We start from the raw sequence: 23,545 nt of genomic DNA, 5'->3' as shown, positions 1-23,545 counted from the left end.
ATCTGTACTTCTCTATTCTATACAACCTATGTGGTGTATTTGTTTGTAGATGAAGGAAAAGTTGTTTTTTTGGTTATGCATGCTTTTTGGCATTAGTGAGCCTACCATTTTAGGGGCACCTGACATCTGGGACAAGAAAAACTGAAGAAAATGGCGTCGGCTGCATCTTTTATACCCCTGGCGCACTGACGTCAGGGAGGAGGAGACAGCAACCGACGCCGGACCTAGACTTTGGAACTCAGGCCGACTGTGGGTAGCCTGCCAGCAGGATAACCCAATTGTAATGACTGCAACAGTGAATACACTCGAACATCTACATTTATGGTAGGTACACAACTGTACTTTTTTGGTATAGAGAAATTGGTTTGGCTGAGAGTGGTGGTTTGGGTTACAATTAAAGGAGAGATTTCAGAATAGCTATTGTTGACTGCTAGTGGAAGGGTGTAAGTGCTGGATGGCTGTGGAGGTGGCCTTAGGAGGGTATATAAAGTGGTGGCATTGCTTAGTAGGCACGGGAATGCTGTGCAAGTGAGAATGCGTAATAGGAGTTGTGTGTGTTGCAGTGTATTAGTGAGGTGTATCATGTTTTGGGAAGTAGCACTGTGAGTATGTAGGAGAAGTTTGCATGGGGGTGTGTCTTGTGTAATAATGAGAGGGTGCTAGATGAGGTAGTAATGGGGAGGGGTTAGGGATGTATAAATAGAATGGAAGGGGGGGTTGGAATGGGGGTAGGGTAGGGGAGCGAAGTGATCCTGTAGTGTTTTGCACCAGACCTCGGAAGCCCTAATGAGCCCAAGAATCCAGCAAAACCTATCACCACACAGGTGAAAAGAAGAACAGAACAGCACTTGGCCAGACAGTAGGTATTGTAGAGGGGTCAAGAAGGCACAGGTATATTTTAAGTGAGGTTCAGGTTATGAAGCAAAGGAATAAGGTATGGTCAAAAGGGGAGGTATAAACATTGACAGAGACAGGAGTTGGGAGAAGGTCAGGAAGACACATAGAGTACTTAAGAAAAAATAGCAGAAACATAAGCAAATAAAAAAGCAATTGGGAATGGAGTTACCTAGGGCTAAATGCTATAGGGAAGCTAATGTCACAAGGTGAGCTGAGAAGCAAAGAGAGAATGGAGAAAAGTTTGCTCTAAGACTTCCCTACAATTATAGTGGCCTTGAATACAGAGGTAGATGAAGGTAATAAAGGGGGACAGTACAGGAGTGTTATAGGGATGGGAGCAGGTACAGAAAATAAAACAGGGTCACATTAAACTAAGTGGTACAAGGTATAGAGCTAGAGTGGTAAGAGCATGATGGGGGGGAGAAAGGTTTCTTTGTGGTGTGCTTCTAAGCCTAAACCTAGGATTGAGCAGTTACAGATTTAAAAACAGAGCTGGATATACAGGATTTTCTCTGTGAGTTTAGTAGGGGTCTCCCACATTGCTACAAGGGCCCTGCTGCTGATTAGTGTCCTTCACTAGGAATTACACGCTTGGGCAGAGGTGGCCACAGTCTTCAGGGAGGCAAGGTGTATTAAGGAGTGGAGCACAGTAAATTTTCTCAGCAATTAGCTTAGAGGTTTACTGAGTATATCTTACATATACGCTGTATGTAAAACCAGAAGCAGTGACAGCATTTATCATACAAAAGTCCATAATAATGCTACTATCGTAGAAATATAAGGTTATTAATGCACTCTGTGCTGTGCTAACAATAGTTACAGCTGACTAGTAAAGTAGGAAATGCATTTTCTTTGCAATTCAAAATACAGTCAGTACAATAAACTGTTAACAGTGCCAAAACAGTTAAAAACAAACAGTCTTATATCTTAGGAACGGTAGGCTGTAATGTCTGAAAGCTAGCATAACAAGATAGTATATTGGGTGGCCTTAGCATAAAACAGGACGTAATTCTTGTCTACATTATCATGGAGGTAAAAATGGAGCTGCCCGTTTTGCTGTAAGCACCCTCCTTATTTCCGTTATTGGAAATTAGGGTATTTAGTAGCTGTAGCATACACCAGCGATATGAGGTATCTTTGGAATATGTCAGAGGTGAGAATAGCTTTGTGTTATAATGTTATCAGCACCCTCCATTGCAGAAATACTGTATTTTTATAGGATAGTAGCTATTTTTAAAAGTAATATGTCTGCTACCTTGTGTCAGGATTCGGCATCATAGAAATAGTCACAAAACCAGATTAAATAAGTCTCTACTGCAATAGGACCAATTAGACCATAGCTTCCACATAAAATTTGTGAGTATGTGTTCAGGTAGTTAAAAGTTATGTTTTTTCAAGAGCAATAGAGCTTAAATGCCTTATGCAGTTGCTATATGCTTCCCAGTGTATACACGAGCTAAAGACCTCGGAAACAGCCAAAAAACAATGTGGTGGTCAGAAAACTAAGTAAGAACGGCTGTGGCCATTTGTGCATGCATATAAAAAGTTCGGAAACACAAAACATAAAGCACCTGGGCACAGTTCTATTATGTTCTCTGGAGGCAAACGAATATACGAGTTTAAACAGTGTTCCCAACAAGTCAACAGGCTCTGCATGTTACAACATGTAGGCAGCAAAAAAGCTAATATTCAGGATAGGCTGTGCAGTTGATAATTCCATAATGCCAGTACAATGCAGACAGTATAAAAGCCACTAATGCACTTTTTTTTTTTTTTTTTTTGTAATACAAACAGGTAGCAAACAGATAACTTACTATGGAAGCACGCTACGAAGAGAACGCTCTGTTGAGTGGGGTGTAAAGGGATTAAAAAATGATGCCAAGTGGAGGGGGTTGATTAAACTCTGTTGTAACCACTTAAAGGTATAGACAGGAAAAGGGGATGTAGTTATGTGTGAGGAAAGGTGGGAGGACTGCGTGTAGTGCACCGGACCTCAGAAGCCCTAAAGAGCCTAAGAATCCAGCAAAACCTATCTGAAAAGAAGAGCAGAAAAGCAATTGGGCAGACTGTAGGTATTGTAGAGGGGTCAAGAAGGCACAGATATATTTTAAGTGAGGTTGAGGCTATGAATCAAAGGAATAAGGTATGGTCAAAAGGGAGGTATAAAAATTGACAGAGACAAGAGTTGGGAGAAAGTGGTCAGGAAGGCAAGTAGAGTACTTAAGAAAAAATAGCAGAAAGGTAGGCAAATAAAAAAAGCAATTGGGAATGGTGTTACCTCGAGCTAGATACTATAGGGGAGCTAGTGACACAAGGTGAGCTGAGAAGTGAAAGGGAAGCATGGAAAAAAGACAGGTTTCTTTGCGGCGTGCTTCTAAGCCTACAAACTAGGGTTGAGCAGTTACAGATTTAAAAACAGAGCTGGACATACAAGATTTTCTTTGAGTTTGGTAGGGGTCTCCCACATGGTTAAAAGGGTCCTGCTGCTGATTAGTGTCCTTCAGTAGGAATTGCACACTTGGGCAGAGGTAGCCACGGTCTTCAGGGAGGCAATGTGTGTTTGGAAGTACACTGCGAAGAGAACACTCTGTTGAGTGGGGTATAAAGGGATTCAAAAATAAAACCTGAGGAGGTCTATTTCAAATCATTTAAGAAATGTGAGAAGTGAATGGAACCTAATACAGAGCACAGGGTACCTCATGAGTGAAGTTCCTTGCATCAGAGTTATAATCAGCTACACACATTTGATAAGTCCTACCAGAAAGGTTATTTTGAAACCAAGTGATTGTACCTGAACCCATTTTTTTTTTTATTCCCGCTATCTGGCCTATCATCAGCTTCCTGCTGGCCGATCAGCCTACATTCAGATAGCCATCAGGTGTGGTATGAGGTTTTTTTTTTTATTACTTAGCACTGTATTTCCTGACAGACACCCAGCTCATGTAGTGGTCTGACACTGATTGTCCCTTACTAACGCAAAGGATATTACCAGCAAGCAGCCATACCCCTTCCTGTAAACAGGGTAAGTATTTTCTCCAGTGTTCACTGGAGAATTCGCACTTCACTGGGCGCTCCCTAATCACTGTCCTCCAAGAGAGGTGAGAGGGATGCACCACTTTATTCCACTCCCTGCTTGTCTAGTTCCACCAGTAATGGGGCCTCTGTTCAGACTTCAGTTGCTTGGTCACTTTAAGGGCTCCATCCTTCTACATTGTGGAACCAGGCTTGAACTTTTTCTCATTTTTCCAACTTGAGGATATGATGAACAGTTTTGAAAGAATGAGTCATGCCTGTGAAAATGCCATTAGTTTTACAAACCATTTTTTGTTGTTGTACATTTTATATTTGATCTGTGACTAAATAGACTGCGGTCATTAATTAAAAAAAATAGTAGTAGGACATAGTACATTTTATATTTGATATGTGACTAAATAGACTGCAGTTATTAATTAAAAAAAATAGTAGTAGGACATACTTTTGTTATAGGCCTGAAATGTGGCTGTGTGGAAAGAGGCAAAACTTTAAGTGCAGAAATATCATGTGGCCGTTTGAGGTATGTTTGTACTAGTCCACTTATCTGGCTTAAATTGAGAAGGTATTAAATGGTTTATCAGTAGAAGTTGCAGCTTTCTTTAGGAAGACTGGATTTTACTGGCTAATTTTGTTTACTTATTTTATGTCCCCATTTTTAACAACATGCTGACAATTATTTTGGACAGGCTTGTTTGAAGTAGATTGTCTAATAGAACTTGTTTAGGGAATTAATTTGAGTATTATCGCCTTGTGGCTGTTTGACAATGATTCTTATGTTGTTGAATCAGTGTATGCAGTTGCTTATGAAGTCATGACACTTTTCTATTTCTGAACAGTGGGGAATTTGGCGTAGCAGTGAACCTCATCAGTTATCTCACTTGTCAGTGTAGGGATTACACATTACAGCAGTTTCTTTATTCCAAATTAATGTTGATTTTGCAATGTTAGCAGTCATTCTATGATGTTTTCTAGAAAACTTTGGTGGAGTGCTTTGGGGCTGCTGTTTCAAATTCTCAAGGTTAAGTTTCTTTCTCTAAATAAGCTTTTAACATCCTGAGATAGCCATGGGCATTTTTACCTCTGAGCCTGTGACTGTTGGGAACAATTTCACATGAATTTCAGTGAGCTACTTCATTATGTAAGCTACTGCACATGCAGGCTAGGTTAAGGAGACCAAGGAAGTCAAACCCAGGACTAAAGGTAAAGCTTGTTACAACTTGTAGCCTTAATAGTCTACATTAAATGGCCAGGTCATGAAAAGAACATGGCATAAGCACAGTACATATAGTGTGTGTATATCCATCATTATACATGTGTACTGATAAACAGATGTCTATGTATCCTAATGGGTATCACTACAGGAGAGTCTCTTTTTTTCACCCAAGTGCAGCATTCTTGGAGTTGATTATGTTAAGCAGGTAGTACATGGGTGAAACCCTCTGCAGAAAGCAATTCCATTTGAATGATTTTTGAAAATGACAGTTTTAAGTGCTTTATGACTGGGCTTGTTGAACCCCATTACAGCAACTGGTGGCACAGCATATGGGTTGTGGGTGTAAGGGCTGATACTACTTGGGGTGCTACATACAGAATTTTTCAGTTTTACCAAATCTCCAGAACTCAGAGTTAGTGGTAACAGATTCAGCATCTTATATTTTTCTTTTTGGGTCTTAGAAATAAATTAAGTCCGATATGGTTTGTAGGGTACCACTTTGTCATTTGAAACCTGAGACATGCCATTCTCTACTTGATGGATTTTATGACTGCAAGTGTATTTGCACAATGTACTAAGTGTTAGATTTCAGAATAGTCCAGCAAATGTAATTTTATAGCTACATATATACATTCATGCTTTAGAGTGCTTTGCCTAGTTCCCTTATCTTCCAAGTAGTATTCTTCAACTTTAATTTCATTTCTAGGACTGTAGTTGAAGCGGGATTCGAGTACAAAGCTGACAGTGTCCTCAGTTCCTCTGATTGGAGTGAAATGCTGAAAAAATCTCCAATTGTGTATGCTTCTCAGGTACATAAGACATTCTTTTTTTTTATTTTTATATATTCCATATCTGTTTGTGTAGCAGATTTGTCGTGCAGGATGTAGTTGTTAGCTTCTTCTTGTTTCATGTGTCTATATAGTATTTCTAAGGTGTAAATATAATCCTCTGTACATTGATGTTTTGTTAATACTGAATTTAACTGTGATCTGTCTGTCGCCAGAGGTATGCATCTCTTTTCTTGCTTGTCAAATCAGCAGGACTTCCACTTGAAGGTTGGGACATTGTATTTGTGTATTACTACTAGGGTACGTATGTGGTGTACGGACTTATTTGAGTTTTCTTGTTTCTAGAATTTAACCTTTATTTTTCATCTCCTGTTGGACACATTGCGTGGGTCTACAAAGATTATTTTTTTCAACAAATAGAGTATTAGTGTAGGCAACAGTTGCCTCTCCTTTTGCAAATTTTGTCTTAAATGAATGGGAAAGGACTTACCTATACAAACATTTGGATTTTGTTAATGTTTCATTGTTATGTGTTCTTTATGTATGACATGAATGGCTTAATAGGTGCATGGATAGTATTAAAAACAGTTTAGACTTATTCAACTTTACTTTTGCTTTCAGTAGGGCCACTATTCACTTTTTAGATATTGAGGTATGTTTTGACTCACTGAACCATAGATGTTCTTCATGTTTCACTGTTGCAGTCATCATATTTGGGTTATCTGCTTGCAGTAGCCCTCATTCGGCCTGATTATCAAAGTCTTGGGTCTTGCGTCAGTTGTTGTCTCATCTTCCATGACGTCAGGTAGTCAGGGTTATAAAGCATGCAGCCGACGCCATTACATCAGTCTTTCTTGCCGTGCGGTGCCCAAAGCAGAAGCAGTTCGCAAGTGCCAGTCAGCCGACTCCTGAAATTCTCATTTTCGAGTTTCGGAACCCAAGTCAAATGCACCTACATATCAATCAAAAAGAAATGTTAGCTGTACAGAATGCTCTGACAGCCTTCAAGGACCACATTCTTCCAGTAGAATTAATGGTAAAGACTAACAAAGACCACTGTTATGTGGTACATAAGCAGGGGGGAACCCAGTCATACCGTCTCTGCAGACTAGCCATGGCTCTGTGGGACACAGCCTTGAGCTACCAAGTGCACCTACAGGCTCAATTCCTGCCAGGAAAGCTAAATACACTGGCAGACGAACTAAGCAGAAATCTCATGGACTCACATGAGTGGAAACTGGAACCAAAGATATTCAACATGTTGAGAAACAAATGGGGGAGCCCAGAGATAGTTTCCCTCCCCCCAGAACTACCAATTGGACAAAGTCTGTACAAGGACTTCCCACAAACAAGCTTGGAAAGTGGATGCCCTGTCCTTCACCTGGAAAAACCTTTCAGTTTATGCCTTTCCATCTCTGCCTCTCCTCTCCAAGGTATTACTAAAGATCAAACAGGACAAACCAAGGACAATACTGATTGCACCAGACTGGCCATGCCAACACTGGTACCCCCTTCATGCGCAGTGTATCACTGCTGGCACCATGGCACCTGCCTCAGACCCCTGCCCTGCTGTCCCAGCAGGAGGGCCAGATTCTGCACCCTCAGCTTCAAACCCTGAACCTTGCAGCTTGGCTAATTACCTGATCTCTCCATTACCATCCCTCAGTAAGCAAGTGTTGGATGTCATTCTGGAGGCAAGGAGGCCTAGTACTAGAAAAGCTTATGCTGAAAAATGGAGAAGATTCTGTTCCTGGAAACAAACTCAGGGGATGGGCACAGCAGTGCCCAATTTACCTCAGATTCTTCAGTACTTAACTGAGATGCTTCACAAGGGCCTTTCCTTTTCCTCCTCCAAAATTCATGCCACAGCCATTTCAGCTCATTACAACATAGAACCATGCCTCTTCTCTCATCCACTGCTGAAGCAGTTCCTCAGAGGGACCAAAAACTTAAGACCACCCAGGAGAGCCACTACTCCAGCCTGGGACCTTAACTTTGTATTGGAAAAACTCACTCTACCTCCTTTTGAGCCAGCTGCAAATGCAGAGCTGAAATTCCTTTCTTGGAAAACAGCCTTCCTTTTAGCCATCACTTTAGGCCCATATGGCAGTGGAGCCTTTCATCATCTTTCATGCGGACAGGGTGTCCCTTAGGACCAATCCCTCCTTCATGCCTAAGGTGGTATCCAATGTGGCTCTTAATCAGTCCATTCATTTGCCAACCTGTTTTTTCTAATCCACAGAACAAAGGGGAACGAATACTGCACTCATTAGATGTGCACAGACAACTTAGATTTTACTTGGATAGGACCAAACCTCTCAGGAAATCTGAACAGCTGCTGGTTGCATTTGCTGCAGAGGGGAAAGTCATTTCAAAGCAAATCATTTCTAAATGGATAGGCCATTGCATTAATTTCTGCTATAAACACCATGGAAAACCTACCCCACAGGGGATAAGACCACATTCAACCAAGTCTGCATCTACCTCTACAGCCTTTCTCAGAGGTGTCCCTACCAGGGACATCCTAGAAGCTGCTACCTGGAGTTCTGTACATACCTTCACCAAGCATTACCATTTACCAATTTTCTCTGAATACAGAGCTGGCTTTGCCACTGCCGTCTTGCAGGGCCTTATAGTTGGTCCTAAAGCTATCTATTTTCCTCCTCCCATCCTTAGCTTTGGGAATCTACCCAAATGTGATGGCTGCAACAGTGAAACAAGAAGAACACAGTACAGCTGTGTACACTTACCATAAATGTAGATGTTCGAGTGTATTCACTGTTGCAGTCCTGGTTACCCTCCCTCCAGCCCCCTGACTTCTTTTGGCTATACCTCTATTCTTATTTACTATGCTTAAAGCTTTTTGGTGTATTTGCTTTTTTGTTGGAGGTGTAACCTTGTATATATAATTGCTTCCCATTATGGGCCACCTGACATCTGGGGCAAGAAAAACTGATTGTAATGGCATTGGCTGCATGCTTTATACCCCTGATTACCTGACTTCATGGAAGATGAGACCGCAACTGATGCAGGACCCAAGACTTTAATAATCAGGCCGACTGAGCGCTACTGCAAGCAGATAACCCAAATGTGATGACTGCAACAGTGAATACACTCGAACATCTGCATTTATGATAAGTGTACACAACTGTACTTTTTACACACAACTTGTACATGAAGCTAATTTTGAACATTAACAGTGTAAATGCTAGTGTGCCCACCCACTGCATGTAAAGAAAAAAAAATTAAAAATCAAGCTGTCTGATTGGCTAGGTTTGGTGTTAGCTGATTTAAATTTTTTTTTTTTTTTTTTTTTTTTTTTTTTTAGTTTTGGATAAGTTAAGGAATTTATTTTTTAGAAAGGCCCCTTAACTAAACAATGTATGAAATGAAGTTTGAGACTACAGAAACAATTTTCAAACTATTTTACCTGCTTATTTCGCTATCTTTTAGTAGTGGCAGTAACTATGTATACACTTCAGATTTTTTTATAGCATTTGTATTAATTTATAATGTTGATGGATACTGGATTAAAATGTTTTAACAGAGAAATGGAAAGTGTTTATGGGTACTATGAAGTCCTTAATAAAGAAAGCAAAACATATAGGTAAGAGGGGTAACAGTTTTAAAACATTACGTGAATCAGGCAGCATTGTTTAGTAAAATACAAAAGAATAATGGATAGGATATACCTTTCCCTGTGTTTTTTTAAGGTGGCAGAGGTATATCAATTCATGACATGACATTTCTGTCACAGAGACAGGCCCAGTAAAGCAAAGTTTTGTCTAATTGCTCAGAGTTAGTTTGTTGCACTACGAATTGTGATTCCTTTTATGTAGGCAAAATGTCCAGGAAGCTAACCATGAGACTCAGTGAACACATTAAAACTAGGAATTAAAACAGCACATTATTTAGGCATTCTGAAGACGCCCTTGTCTATAGTGTGTTGTCATTCTTTTTACTTGTCAAAGTTATGCGAGAAACTGAGTGGTTAAAATTAATTCCATGACATCTGTTTTTATATTTTTAGTCATTGTTTCTTCAGCTCCTGTTGCAAACAGTCCGTGGTCACTGTGAACCAGTAGACAGATTTTTTTTTATCAAGTTGGCAGAAGGCATTTGTTGCAGGTAATATTACTGAACAGGTGGACAACATTGCAGTGGCAAGTGCAGCAGTAGTTTATCTGTGCTTTTAGAGTCCAGCAGGGTTAGGCAGATGTGCAGTTCTCTGTGGTCTTCAATGGAAGACCCAACAGAGTAGCCTGAGGGATGCAAGAAAGCTGTATATGCAAAGTATAATTCCTTATACATGAGAATTAGCTACTTAAAAATTTGTTGGACATCTTAAGACTGGGGCTGGTCTCCTCCTCAAACCATGGATGTCAGTGTTATACTGAAAGTAAAGGAGGAGCAGTCAGTTTATTTTGCAATTCTGTTTTGTTAAAAGAATTATATAGTAATAGCAATAAGTCTATTGTCTTTTCACAGGTGATTTGCAAGGAATGATAGCTACCCACCTTGGGGAAACATTTTTCCTAAGTTGTTTATTTTCTGTTTCTGCTGTTACTAATGTGGTTGTTAGAGTAGCTTTCTTGATTGTCTTTTTCCGAGATTAGTGATATGTCCAGAGAAGATCACTTCTCCTCTGGTGTTGAAGAAATCCAGAGAAGATCACTAAAAGTGTGACTGCAGAAGAGGTGTGTAGCTAGCTATTCTTGGATCCCCCCTCAACTTTAAGTTGAGGGAAAAGAGAAGCTCCTCTCCTCTGACTTGAGTAGCAAAAAAGTTGCGAACTGCTTAATACTTTTGTAGTAAGCAGCTGCTAAAGTTTGACCCTATGCCACACACACTTAAGCACTACTGTGCTTCAGTTCTGACTGCAGCTGGCAGTACTGGCATTCATTAAAGCCACCAAGGGGCTATTTTGAGGCAAATGGATGATGATATTGAGAAAATACAGACTGCAGTTCTAAAACAATGAAGAAACTGTTCTAAATTGTAGTAAAAGTCAACAATGTAGTGTTGCTGTGACTCAACTAATGACTTTGGCATAGCATCAGCCTTTTGCACAGTTATTAGGTGGCATGTATGGCTTAAAATCTAGTCATTATCAGGTAATGTGAAATAGCAGTTCTTGAATGCCTCCCCTTAAACAGCAGCCTTTTATTTTTTCCCCATCTCAGGAAGTGTTCAGGGGCTAGAGAAAATGGGAAAACCTGTGATAACATTGAAGTAGTTGTTTTACTTTCCATTTCCCAAGTGTTGCAAGAATTTTTCAGTTAGTGTCCCTTTTTACAAGAGGCAGTCATGATCAGAACAGTTCAGACAAAGGCCATGGAAAAATGTAGGTAGAAAGGAGACGGATGCTGAGTTAGCCAGATTGCTCCTCATCATAGCCAAGAGGGTGCCTCTCAGTTTTGCCAGTCTTGTTCTCCCAACCCTCCCTCCTTTCCCTGTAATCCCCTAATCCCCTGTGCCCTAGCATCTATAGGATAGAAAAGCTCATCTCCTCAGAATAAAAAAGAATTCAGGACCTTTCCGCCTTTTCTGGGAATGATTCCCCCTCCTTAAGACTAAGTGACCTTAACAGATCCATGTTTAGACCATCATCACTGACTAAAAGTGCACCCACTCCCCCCCCCAAAAAAAAGAGTGGACAGGATTCAGCTTGAAACTTTTCATGAATCCCAGTTAACATGGCCTTAGGAGGCCTCATCTGGACCTCTCTAGACTAAAAAAAATTCTTGATCACAAAAAATTTCAAAATGCTATCTCTACTGTCCCTGCTTTTCTTAATGTTACTAAAGGCCCTTATGGTCTCCCTGGACATTAAGGATGCCTATCTTCCAGTTATTTTACTTTGTAATATTAAATACCTCAAATACAGTTGGTTTAGACTTCGATTTCCATTTTTTAGTAATTGCTTTTTTGGCAGCTAACATAATTAAACTTAATAAAGCCTTACTATGTCTAGGCAATTCAGATCTGTATCCCAGCTCAAAAGAGTAATTTCCTTACTTACAGCCATTTTCTTACATAATATTTCTGATAGCGTACTCTGTAGGAATTTTTAAAATCTGCCAGTTCATTACACTCCCAAAAGATATGTTCCCGGTTACCTCTTTCTTCTTCCTTACACCTCCAACAGTTGCCATCTACCTGAGGAAAAATTCTTTGAAGTCTGCTTGGGGTATAAAAATACCTAGGTAAACACTTCCAAGCAAAGATCATAAACCCTCTGGACTTGATTTCATACATGGAAGCCATAAATTTGTTTTCTTGTAAGTTGCTTTTTCATTCTCTTCCTGATCTTTTTCAACCTCCTCTGATTGATTCTGACAGATTTATATGCCCTACTTAACTGTCCCTTTTTAACATCTGCTTCTTTTCTAGATTTGTCTAAAAACTCTACAGATTAGGTCTTTCGCTTAAAATTCCCCCATCCCTTTCTCTTTGCCTGTATTCTGAAATCAAGCCCTGTTAGGGTAGTCAGTCTGTAGCCTACAATCAAAATGTCTTCTTGGCCCACTCAACTCTTTTGCCTGTATTACTTTTCCTGCTTAAGTTATTTTCTCCCAATATCTTAGTTCCTTTGCTAGGTTTCTCCAGTTAATTCCAGCCCTCTTGCCTACTTTCTATAAACCTTATTGTAGTCATCCCTATTGGCAAAATCTTTCTCCATTCTCATATTGGCTTAGTTTTGTAGAATAATTTCTGCTACTTTATGAATATAATATTCTGTGTGGTTATTTTTCTCCTTAAGGATCTGCTTCAGAAATCCCACTCTATTTCTTGAACTTCCACCTTGCTTCATCATCCCTTTCCACTTTGAATTATAAGCTTCTGCTTGTGTTATGTACACCTTAACTGTGTAGTTCTAAAATGTCCCTTCAAATCAGGTACTCCATACTCCTAAATTCTTTATCTTATCATGCCCCCATACATATGGGTATTGCTGATCCAATTTGTGTATGGGAATATAATTCATGGCCATAGCCTTTATTTTATCTTCATTCATTTTATATCCCGAAAAGACTTTGAAACTGTCTCAAAATGTTCCATAACACACTGAGGTGTCATTTTCTGGATTTATTATCACTTGCAAAGACAACCAACTTTTCTTGATTACCGTACAAATTATATCCTTGTATTTCTGAGTCCTTCTGTATCATTTTCTACAAACACACTACTGTCTCCAATTTTTAATACTTTGCTTTTCTGCTACAATTTCTCAGGATCAGCTCTTTCTGCTGGTATTTTTTCATCTTTGCTGATGTAGGTCTTGTGTGCTTTTTCATGGCGAGATTTGAAGCGTACACTTGATGTGCATTTACAGTTAACAAAATATGCTGTGGAACACCAGTCCAGTTGCTTATTTGTGCTTTCATAAAATAGTCTGTTCCTTCCAGTTTCTCAGGTACAGCAGAAAATCTCAGGTTTTCCCTTTTGTGCTCTGTCCTCTAACTCTACTATTTTAAAAAAAATTTCTTGACAAACCTCATATTCAGCCAGCTTTTTCTTCATGTCATTCCCCCTGATTTCTACAGTTTTATCAGTTCATCTGAATGACTAAAAGCTTCTATTTTTTCCAGCCTTTTGTTGATTTAACCGATATATTCCTTCAATGTTTCATTTATTTTAATTACTTCTGAGTGCATTTGATTTATTTTTTCCTCTCAGTGCACGTCATTTTTCGAACCAAAACTGAAACTTGAACTGCTTTTCTCTGAACAGCTGCAGATTGCAGACTGTTTTTATCTATCATGGTTTACAAATTTCTTCCTCGCTGGCATCCATACAGTGTATTTACTAGCTAGTAACTGAATTTTACCAAAAAAAAAAATTTCCAATGACACTCTTCAGTTTCTGTTTCACACTAGGAGAGCCGAAGTTAAGCTGTTGATCAGCGTACAGCCATCTTGGAAATCCGAATAGAGAAATCGAGGATACATGTCTTCTTCCCATTTTGTAAGAACACAGAATGCTTCTTGGGTTCACTGTGGGTACTGTGCACTTCCAGCTCATGTGCTTGCCTCTTTGTTCTCTCCAGTACCCCCAGGGTATTCAGTATATGATTAACACCAGTCTTTACCCACCTCAGGCTGGAGGGTATTCATATTTACCTGTACCGGATGGCTTTGTCATTCAAGTGCTTACTTTGGAGGAAACAAGGATGGACCTGGGCTGTACTGCCTTATGTTTAATCAATTTGGGAATCTACATCAGTTGATTAAAATCTTGTCTCATGTCTTCTTTGCAGGGAAACCTCTCTCAGGAAATTCCTGGATCTCAGGGAAAACAAGACTGAATTTGGCTCCATATTGTAGAGGATAAAACCTTAAATATGACTTAGATGACCCAGGTTTGATTAAGCACCTGAGCCTTGAGGAACTGGCTAGGAAGTGTAAAGGTGTGCATCTAATTTTTGTTCGCTTAGCCTTCCTGAAGGGTGAGGAGGGTGGTCCAGTCTACCACAACTCTGACTCATAATGAAGTGGGGGTACAACTGCAGCATACAAACTGGTAATATGGGTTTAGCTCTGTCAAGTTGTGAGGAGCAAAAGTTTTCCAGGGACATGTACATGAGTATGCACATCACTGTGGAATTAGAGAGATAGCAGACTCTTGCAGAAACAATTTCACTTAGCAGCCACCTGGGATAAGGATATAGTCCAGTTTTTAATACTTTGCCCTTCTACCACATATTGTATAGATTTCATAGCTATTCTAGGATCACCAAGTCTTATGAACGTTCATTCTTGGTCAGTACCTTCCCTTACACTGCATCTCCTTTTTCCAGAAGGGCCATACTAGTCAGTCCCAAAGTAAGCTTGTGGTTACCAATCCAGTCATTATCCTAATCGCTTCCTGGATAATGGCATCTCATGAATGGGTTATGCCTCAAGGAGTAACAAATGGGCCATGCTATCACAGGAGGGCCTTTGGTTGGCAAGCCGTATGAATAAAAAACAAAAAGAAAAAAATTATGTTGCATGATGGCAATTTGCTGTGGTACATGCCACCCTCATAGTCCTCTTAACCAGGTCATGCATGAGAAAGCTCTAGTGATACCCAAGGAATTTGTCAACACCACATTTACCAATTAAAGAAGTCATTACTAAGTTTAACCTGCCATTTAAATGGAGTTTAGATAAATCCTGAGTACTTAATGCATCATATATTGCCTTGAAAAGTAATGCAGGGACCCTGAAGGCCCATGGAAAATGATGTCACAAGGACAGGACCAACCATATCAGTGTAAAAGAGAAGTTGGCCTGCACATGTGCACTCCAAATTGTCAGAGCAGCTTAGAAGAGTTGAGTACTGAGGGTAATCGCTGACAGTGTCACAGTCGAGTAGTATATAATCATGCAGAGGGATTTCTGACATGATAGTGGTATGATAGCATGGAGTCTGGCTAAACAACAGGATCTGTATTTTCAGGATTTTGGCATCATGTCAGCTCACAAGTGCTTGATGGATCAGCTTAGCAGATTCACTTGTAACCTCCATGAATGGATGCTCTTCTTACCTTCATGAAGGAACGTTATATCCAAAGTCTTTTGTGTCCTAACTATGCTGTGGGGGAATACCAAAATAGTTCTGCTTGCTTCCTTTCTGAATCATTAACTCTTCAAATTCTGCACCAGATATCTATACAAATAAGTCCAGACAGGGAATGTCCTTTCTTTCACCTGGAACAGAAGACTCTTGTACATCTCCAAGCACCTCTCTTTCCAAAGTCCTGCTCAAGATGAGAGAAGACTGAACAGATCTCATCTTAATAACTGTCTCTTTTGGCAAAGAGAGCCCTAATTTTCCCAGCTAGGGAGTCGGTCACTAATTGTACTTGTCTTTTAACTACTGAACAGCTTAGGTTAGCAGCTTGGATGCTACAAATTTGAGCCGATGTTGGAACTGCTTTCCAGTCAAGATATTTTGTAGATGTAGGTATAAATTAGTACAGGAAAGGATGAAGTATAAGCATTCAACTGTATGTGCTAGAACTACCAATCTTAAAGAATCTGCACTAAGGTAAGTGAAGCAGGTATTCTTGCAAACTGTGGAATTTTTGGAAAAAAGGTTGCATTCAGTCAAATTATTCCATTTCTGCAATGGAAAGACTACAGCTTTACAAAACTTCATATATTTAGTATCTATTTGTGACAAAGTTGTACAGTTTGTATAAAGTTAGTAACACATTGGGAGGACTGTATTTATGATCTATAAATGTTCTCCAGAGATGGATTTCTTTTAAGCTGTTATAGGGCAGGAGTCCTAAGTAGGAAAATAACTGATGACATACTGAATTTCCATGAAAGTCAAAACATGGTTCAACAAGGAATTCTAGATTTATTTTGAAAAGGGCTGTTTTTATAATGCTCAAAGTACTAGTAATATTGCATTGTAAAATACTGGTAGAGCAAACCAAGGCACAGTGACAGCGTTGATAGCATAAAAATGTTTTATTTGTGTGAGCGCTTTCACGGCTTAACCTGCCGCTTCATCAGACATTTTGAAAAACATTTTGAGTGTTACATTTAAAAAACTCATAGCCAATAGTAACACAGTTTGCTCTACTAGTATTTTACAATACTTGTTTTAATAACCACGTTTGTGGTTTTGACTGGCAGTGCATTTATACCTCTGGAGGACTTTTATTTTTCTTCTTCTTTACTAGTAATATTGTACTGTGAAGGTTGTAAACTGGTGCAATAACAGAAGCTTGAAATTCTTCAGATATTTGCTTTCAAGGATACAGAAAATATGAAAGCCTCAGAGATAAATCAAGAGGTGAAGGCATAATGCTAATTATTCATGAATCGGTTTCTTCCAGTCTAATATCCATTGATAATACTGCAACATTAATAGCTGACATTATGGATCCAACAAATAAACTGAAATTAGTGGTTTGTTATTGTAGCCCAAGTATAGATCCCATCAAACAGTACAACTTTTTTATTACATTTAGAGAAAATGTTGGACTGCAGAATATTTTACTGCTTGGAGATTTTAACTATCCTAATAGTAACTCAACTAAACATTTAGCTGACTCTTGCTGTACACAGACATTTATTCACATTAGAATATTTCACGGCTTGATCCAGTTAGTCAAGGAGAAAATAATATATTTGACCTAGTCGCAAATAATTTAGTGAATTCAGTCAGTAATGTCAAGATCAACAATGACTACTATGGGAACATTAGACCACAATTTAGTTACATTCTACCTGAAAAGGAGTGATGCCTTACAAGGTAATCATAAAATAATAGTTATAGAAACATATATTATTTCACCATTAGGGAGTCATTAAAAATAACTGGCATCACATAAGTAACTTACCAAATACTGAATATGGTTACTCTGTTTAGAAAAGATAATAAATAGTGCGGAATCAACTGTTGAAGTTGAATATCACATAAAATAAAAACTAGACTGCCATACTGGTAGAGTATGATGCTAATTAAGGTATAAAAAATGAAAATATGTTATTTTCAGCTTTACAGAAATATTCAACACCAACAAATAAAGTAAGTCAGGAGTTGGAATTAAACAAGAGAAAATACTTTATGAAATGAAATTTAACGTTTAATACAGATAAAATGCAGTATTTTGTTATTTTTTAGAAGACTTCCTGACACCCAGTAAAGTCATTAGTGATCTGATACTCTGACCTCAAGCAGGTGGTGAATGAATTTAAACAATATTTTAACAATGTATCTACTTTTTGTAACTCATTGAGGACTGCTGAGGCAAATTATCTCATAGTTATTGATGATTTTGTCTTGTAATGACACAAGCTATCACTAACAGAGCACTGAAAGGAATACATAAAAGCATGGCCACAGGACTGCATAAAATCCTAGCAATCCTTTTCTTAAACATAACTACAAACTGGAGTTTGGTATTGTACGTCATATTCAGTAATTTAATAAGAACCAGTACTGCATCTAGAATGCTGGGAAAATAATGTATTAATTCCATTTACAAAAAGGGCAAAGCACCTGAAATAATTTTGTAGTCTGACTCCAGTTTTGGGAAAATGTTTTAAAAGATGCTTTTTAGACATAATACAACCACATGTTGTGCACATTGTTCTTATACATACATATCAGCATGGCTTAAGTACACTGATGCTCCCTAATCTAATTGCATTTTATCATTAAATATCCTTTGGCTTCTGAACTAGGATTACCATCTAGAGTAATATTTTTAAATTTTGTCAAAGCATTTGACTCCTTACCACATGTTGCTATACACAAAACATTGATTAATGGTAAATATAATTTATAATTCTTATTTAACTGTTTGGATACTTACTTAGCTTACATTGAGGAGCTAATCCATTGTTATCCAGTGATATTCCTCAGACCAACTTCAGATTGAGACAGGAGTGCTTCATAGAGCAGTATTTGGTCCAGCAGTTTTTTTATGTAATTTTTACATCTATTCCAAGATAGGAATCTATTTGGTTAAGTAACCGTGCCAATGACTGAAAAGTTGTTTCTACTGTTGGTATAAAGGACTTCAAGGAAGTTAACAGCTGTCTGTCTGGTATCATAAAATGGACAAACGCCTGTGGTCTTGACTTTTAGTACATTGTAAAAAATCTGTATCTTGGCAAATCAGTTGTGAAAGAACCTGTGAATTTGTTAGGTTCATCATTGAGTGAAATATGTGACTGTAAGATGTGGGTATAACTATCTCAAAATTTTCATTTGCTAAACATTTTGACAATGTATGTTGTAAAGCCATGAAACAACTAGGTATGCTAATGAGGATTATTTCCATATGGGAAGAACATAATTAGATAAGCTTATATAAGACATTCATTCAACCAATTCTGGAAAGTAATATATTCTGCATTTGCACAAACAAACAAATAAAATGTCTGAGGACATTCCACAGAAAATGTATGTACAAAAATCTTTGTCAGGACTGAATTATTAAGAAAGATGTCAAAATTTGAATATATTCTATTTGCACTACAGATCTTGGCATATAAGGCATTTAAACTTGATTATTGCTGACAACATTAAAGTTAGACATTTGCAATAGTGTTAACTTATTAGCACACTAACTGAAATGCTTTGATTTAACTTTCGTAAAGCTAAACTTAGAAGTTCCTTTATTACCCTTATATTCGATCATTTAAAATAAGCTTCCATACCATATTTGTAGCTGAGAAACTAACTGTTTTTAAGAAAGCTTAGATAGATTGGTTGGGATGCAAGCTTAAGGAGTCAGAGTTCAGTAATGTTTTTAGGACCAGAACACTTTAAATTGCAGTTATGAACTTATAATCTCTGATTTATCAAATCTGTGATTACTTTAAATCACTATTACACATTTTAACTGAGAAACCATGTAGCTGTTCATTAGTCACCCGAGATGTCTGCATCAGTTCTGGATTTTGCACGCCATTCTCTGCTGGTGCATCCAGGGCCTTCTGCATTAGTGTCCCTTTTGCATAGAGCTCACTCCATAATGCAATTTGATGCCTCTTGAACCTGGTCGACGACTTTGAAACAGTTACCAAAGCCATAGATGAAGGGAAGGTAGTCCACACAGCCTACCTGGACCTCGCAAAAGCCTTTGACACAATACCCCACTCGGGTATCATAAATAAGCTCACCAGCTTAAATATCAACATCTATATCACAAGATGGGTTGCAAACTGGCTCAGGGATAGAACCCACATGGTCGGAATAGCAGGTGCCATGTCAGACTCTAAACCAGTTACAAGTGGTGTCCCACAAGGCTCAGTCCTGGGACCTCTCTTGTTCGGTATATATTTCTCAGAGGTACAGGCTAACATGGGTGGACTATGGCTGACCAAGTTCGCAGATGACTGCAAACTGGGTGCTGTAATCGACTCTCCGGCTGACACAAGCATTCTCCAAAAGGGTCTCACAGAGATGGATAACTGGTGCCAGAGCCATGGCCTAAAGCTAAATGCCAAAAAGTGCATAGTCATCCTTTTTGGAAAAACAAAGTGCCCACAAATTACCACATAGGTGGTAATCCATTAAATACGGAAGAAGTAATTAGGGACTTGGGGTCCCAAGTAGACTGCAATCTCTCCTTTGACAATCACGTTGCCAAAGTGGTTAGAAAGACCTTCTATATAGCCCATCTTATCATGAAAGGGTTCACATCTAGATCAAGAGAGGTCATTGTGCCCCTCTACTCATCTCTTATCAGGCCCATAATTGAGTACAATGCCCCATTTGGGATGTACCTTACCTGACACCTTCAGCAACTGGAAAGACACCAAAAGTATCTCACCAAGAGGATCAAGGGGCTCAAACAGATGCCCTATGCAGTTTGGCTAAAGAAACTCCATCTCTACTCAGTTGCGTACCACCTACTCAGTTGCATACCGCCTACTCAGAGGAGATCTGTGTCTGACGTATAAAGCCATGTCCAACCCAGAATTAATGGACATGCTTCACCTCAGGAAATCCAAATCCCTTAGAGCTACACGCTCCAGGAACTTGAACCTCAGCACAGAAATAAATAGGACATGCTGGAGGGACAGATTCATATCCCAGAGGCTCCCCTCACTCTGGAACAAAATCCCAATCCATGTTCGGCAGAGCCCCTCACTGACCCTCTTCAAGAGAAATCTTGACGAGTGGATGGGAGATCATAAGTTTACCCCTGGGATCTCTTCTGTGTCCCTGCTTGCAAAAGTACAGTAAACTAACCTTAAAAGGGCTACCTTCTGTGACCTACTATACAAAGGCACAGTCAACTAATCTAAAAGGGTGGCGAAAGCCAAACACACTCTGTCTAGGCTTATAAATGCGCTAGGGCAGATAGCCTAGTATCAGCTTATGAACCTATGAACATTTGGTTACTTGCTGTTTTAATTAGCATCTTAAGACCCTACTTCTGCTTGAAGCAGATTGCAGGTGTAATGTTGGTGATGTTACTGAAACCTCTTGCCACTACTGTCTTACACTTTGTTCTACGTCTGTATTTGAAGGAATTAATTTTGATGGCTTACCAGTTTTAAAAATGTTGTGCATCTTTTGTAAGTTACTTTTATATTCAAACTTACACCTAAAATCTTAGCTTATTTTATGTAATTGATCATTTTACTGTAACAAGGTTGCGACTGAGAAACGGCTGCAGTGATTCAGTGAATAGCTATAGAACAAATAAAATAAATTAAAAATAAAGATTACTTTTTAAGCATCCCTGTTATATGTATAAAAATGAACATGAACCTTTTTTTCCTGTTTGACTACTGCATTAACCTTCCACTTTAATGATGTGACACTGTTTACCAGCTCAGTTTGGTATTTCCACTTTATGTAGTTTCAAACTTTGCTGAAGAAACATGGGGAATGAAGAACAGCCATTCCTGCTGTAACTTCATAAGCCTTGTTGAAATAAGTAAGGCAAATCCAGTGTTCTTGGCTGTTACTTTTGTTACCAGTCAGACAACAGCACTGTACGAACCTTTATACAACCGTCTATGGGCCTCTACTTTCAGCAGATAAAAGTTTAGACTCTTACATTCAGGACACTCCACAAGAACAATTTTGACCACTAACACCATTAATATGCTTACTGCAGAGTTGAAGCTGGTAGGCCTGTATTTCCCAGTTACTCATAACTTGCATTTTTACATAATAAATATATCTACTGTGTAAGCATAACCCGCTGTTGGCCTTACTTATAGTAAAACTGCACTGCTGCATGGTAATCTGCATTTTAATGTTTGTAGTCTTTCATAAGTAACCAAACCTAATATAAACTTACCATTAGAAAAGATAATTGGTAACAATAATAAGTAACTTTGTGTACCTTTCAGACACTATGAATATAAAATTTTATAACAGCTTATAAAAAGTTTGTTGTGAATGAATAAAAAGGTTTATGCAACTCTCGCAGGTACAGTATATACAAATGGCATATGTGTAATGATTATACAGCATAAAGTACACCATTATATCACATATTGTTTGCATTTGGAATTAGCAGCTGAATGACTACAGAACCACCCCAGTACCACTTGCATCTTATCTGTCTCTCAAAGGCCACAGTCATCAGGCGATGATGTTTAGCAGTTGCAGAGTAAAGGTCACAGATAAGAAATGCAGCAAACTTTCAACTGCATTGAAAAAATGCATAAAATACTGCACGTTCTTAAATGGTAGCAAACAATCATGCAGGCAATCCTTAATGTTAGGGTAAACGCATGCTTCCCTTGATCAGTCTTCTCTTACCTGTTTCCCCCCTCCCTGTACCTATTTAAAGGCCCCTTTCTCCATATCTGTGGTGTAAACTAAGCTACTCTCCTTTCTAGCTCCTTAAGCCTTGCTAGTCTTGTCTTTCCTTTCTACTGCTACCTGTAAACCTGGGAGTACTCTCTCCTTCTACCTTTTTGCTCACCCTCCAGCCTACAATTTTCACTCTGTTTTTATTTCTCTCTCTCTCATTCCTTTGCCTTCTATTTCACTCTTTCTGCTTTCCCCTAATATTCACTACCCCTGCATCAATTGCTCTCTTCTAGAGATTTTAATATATTTTTTTACCACCTTAAGCTCATTATCTTATGTTCAGTACATCTGTCTTATTTTACAGTAGTCATCTACACGGAAAAGTGACCTCAACCCCCCACAGCCTGAATATACCTGACTGACATTTTATCTGTTGACCCTCAAAGCGATACAAGGATTGCTGTCTAGTTAAGGACGGGAGGAAATCAACAAAAATAGAAAGACACCATCACAAGCTTTGTGTCCCAATCGCTTCTTCCTCACCTGGTGTTAAAAGCTTTTGTTTTTGTGCAAATTAATCTAGGCTGTGGCATGCACACATATTTCTCGGCTCACTAACTCCCCATCACCACCACCTCCACCCCCACTGAGTATGCATCTCTTCCTAGTGTCTGCATCACTTTTGCACCTAACTTACTTCAGGAAAGCATGCTAAAGGCTAAGACTTTGCTGCATCTATCCTCTCTTTTCTAAACCAGGGGTTCACTTCATACATTATCAACATCTGGCTTTACTCACCTAGTTTCTACACTCTAGTGCTAAGTAGGTAACAAACTGCCATTTCAGCTTTTGGAGTTTTTTTCACTGGGCAATGTATGGTTGCTGTTAACATTCAGTATTGCCTGCAAATGTAACAGTACCTGTGGAGATAGTTTCTTTTTTCTCTCAAATCTGTCTCTGAGATTCACAGCTGCTTGTAGGCTGGTGCATCCCACTCCGTTCGCCCTCTGCTTCGCTCCGGGCTCACTCCACTCCCCTACCATATCCCCATTCCCACTCACCCCCTCTTTCCCTAGATTTATACCTAATAAAACACACTTGCTTCTACCTCCAGCCAGTACAACTCCTGCCTCAATCCCCTCCCCTTCCCCTCACCACACCTTTTTCAACCATCCACTATGTCCCACCTCATTTCCTTGCTAGCCAATTCTCTCCTACTCCACCTCCTGTACCTCTTGCTTAGCTCCACCTCCCTCCACTCATGCACCATCATTCACCTTCAATCACCTACTTTCCCTCTATTCTCCTCCAACAGCCACACCCACACGTATGCAGCCATTGGCTCACAGCTATACAACACAACTACTTTTCTCCTCCT

At 39.1% G+C, this 23,545-nt stretch overlaps 1 protein-coding gene across 1 annotated transcript in view; it reads left to right on the top strand.

Moving 5' to 3' along the window:
• APEH (acylaminoacyl-peptide hydrolase) overlaps positions 1 to 23,545 on the top strand; it is a 2,062,145-nt gene that overhangs the window by 1,714,886 nt on the left and 323,714 nt on the right. The window contains exon 20 of the mRNA XM_044078262.1: positions 5,850 to 5,952. Within this exon, the coding sequence (XP_043934197.1) occupies positions 5,850 to 5,952 (103 nt within the window). The remainder of the gene's footprint in view (positions 1 to 5,849; positions 5,953 to 23,545) is intronic.

The sequence above is a fragment of the Protopterus annectens genome, chromosome 7.part0 (genome assembly GCF_019279795.1).
Source record: "Protopterus annectens isolate FY-2018-M chromosome 7.part0, PAN1.0, whole genome shotgun sequence".
Taxonomy (NCBI): Eukaryota; Metazoa; Chordata; order Ceratodontiformes; family Protopteridae; genus Protopterus; species Protopterus annectens.
This window is presented reverse-complemented; position numbering and strand designations above follow the sequence as displayed.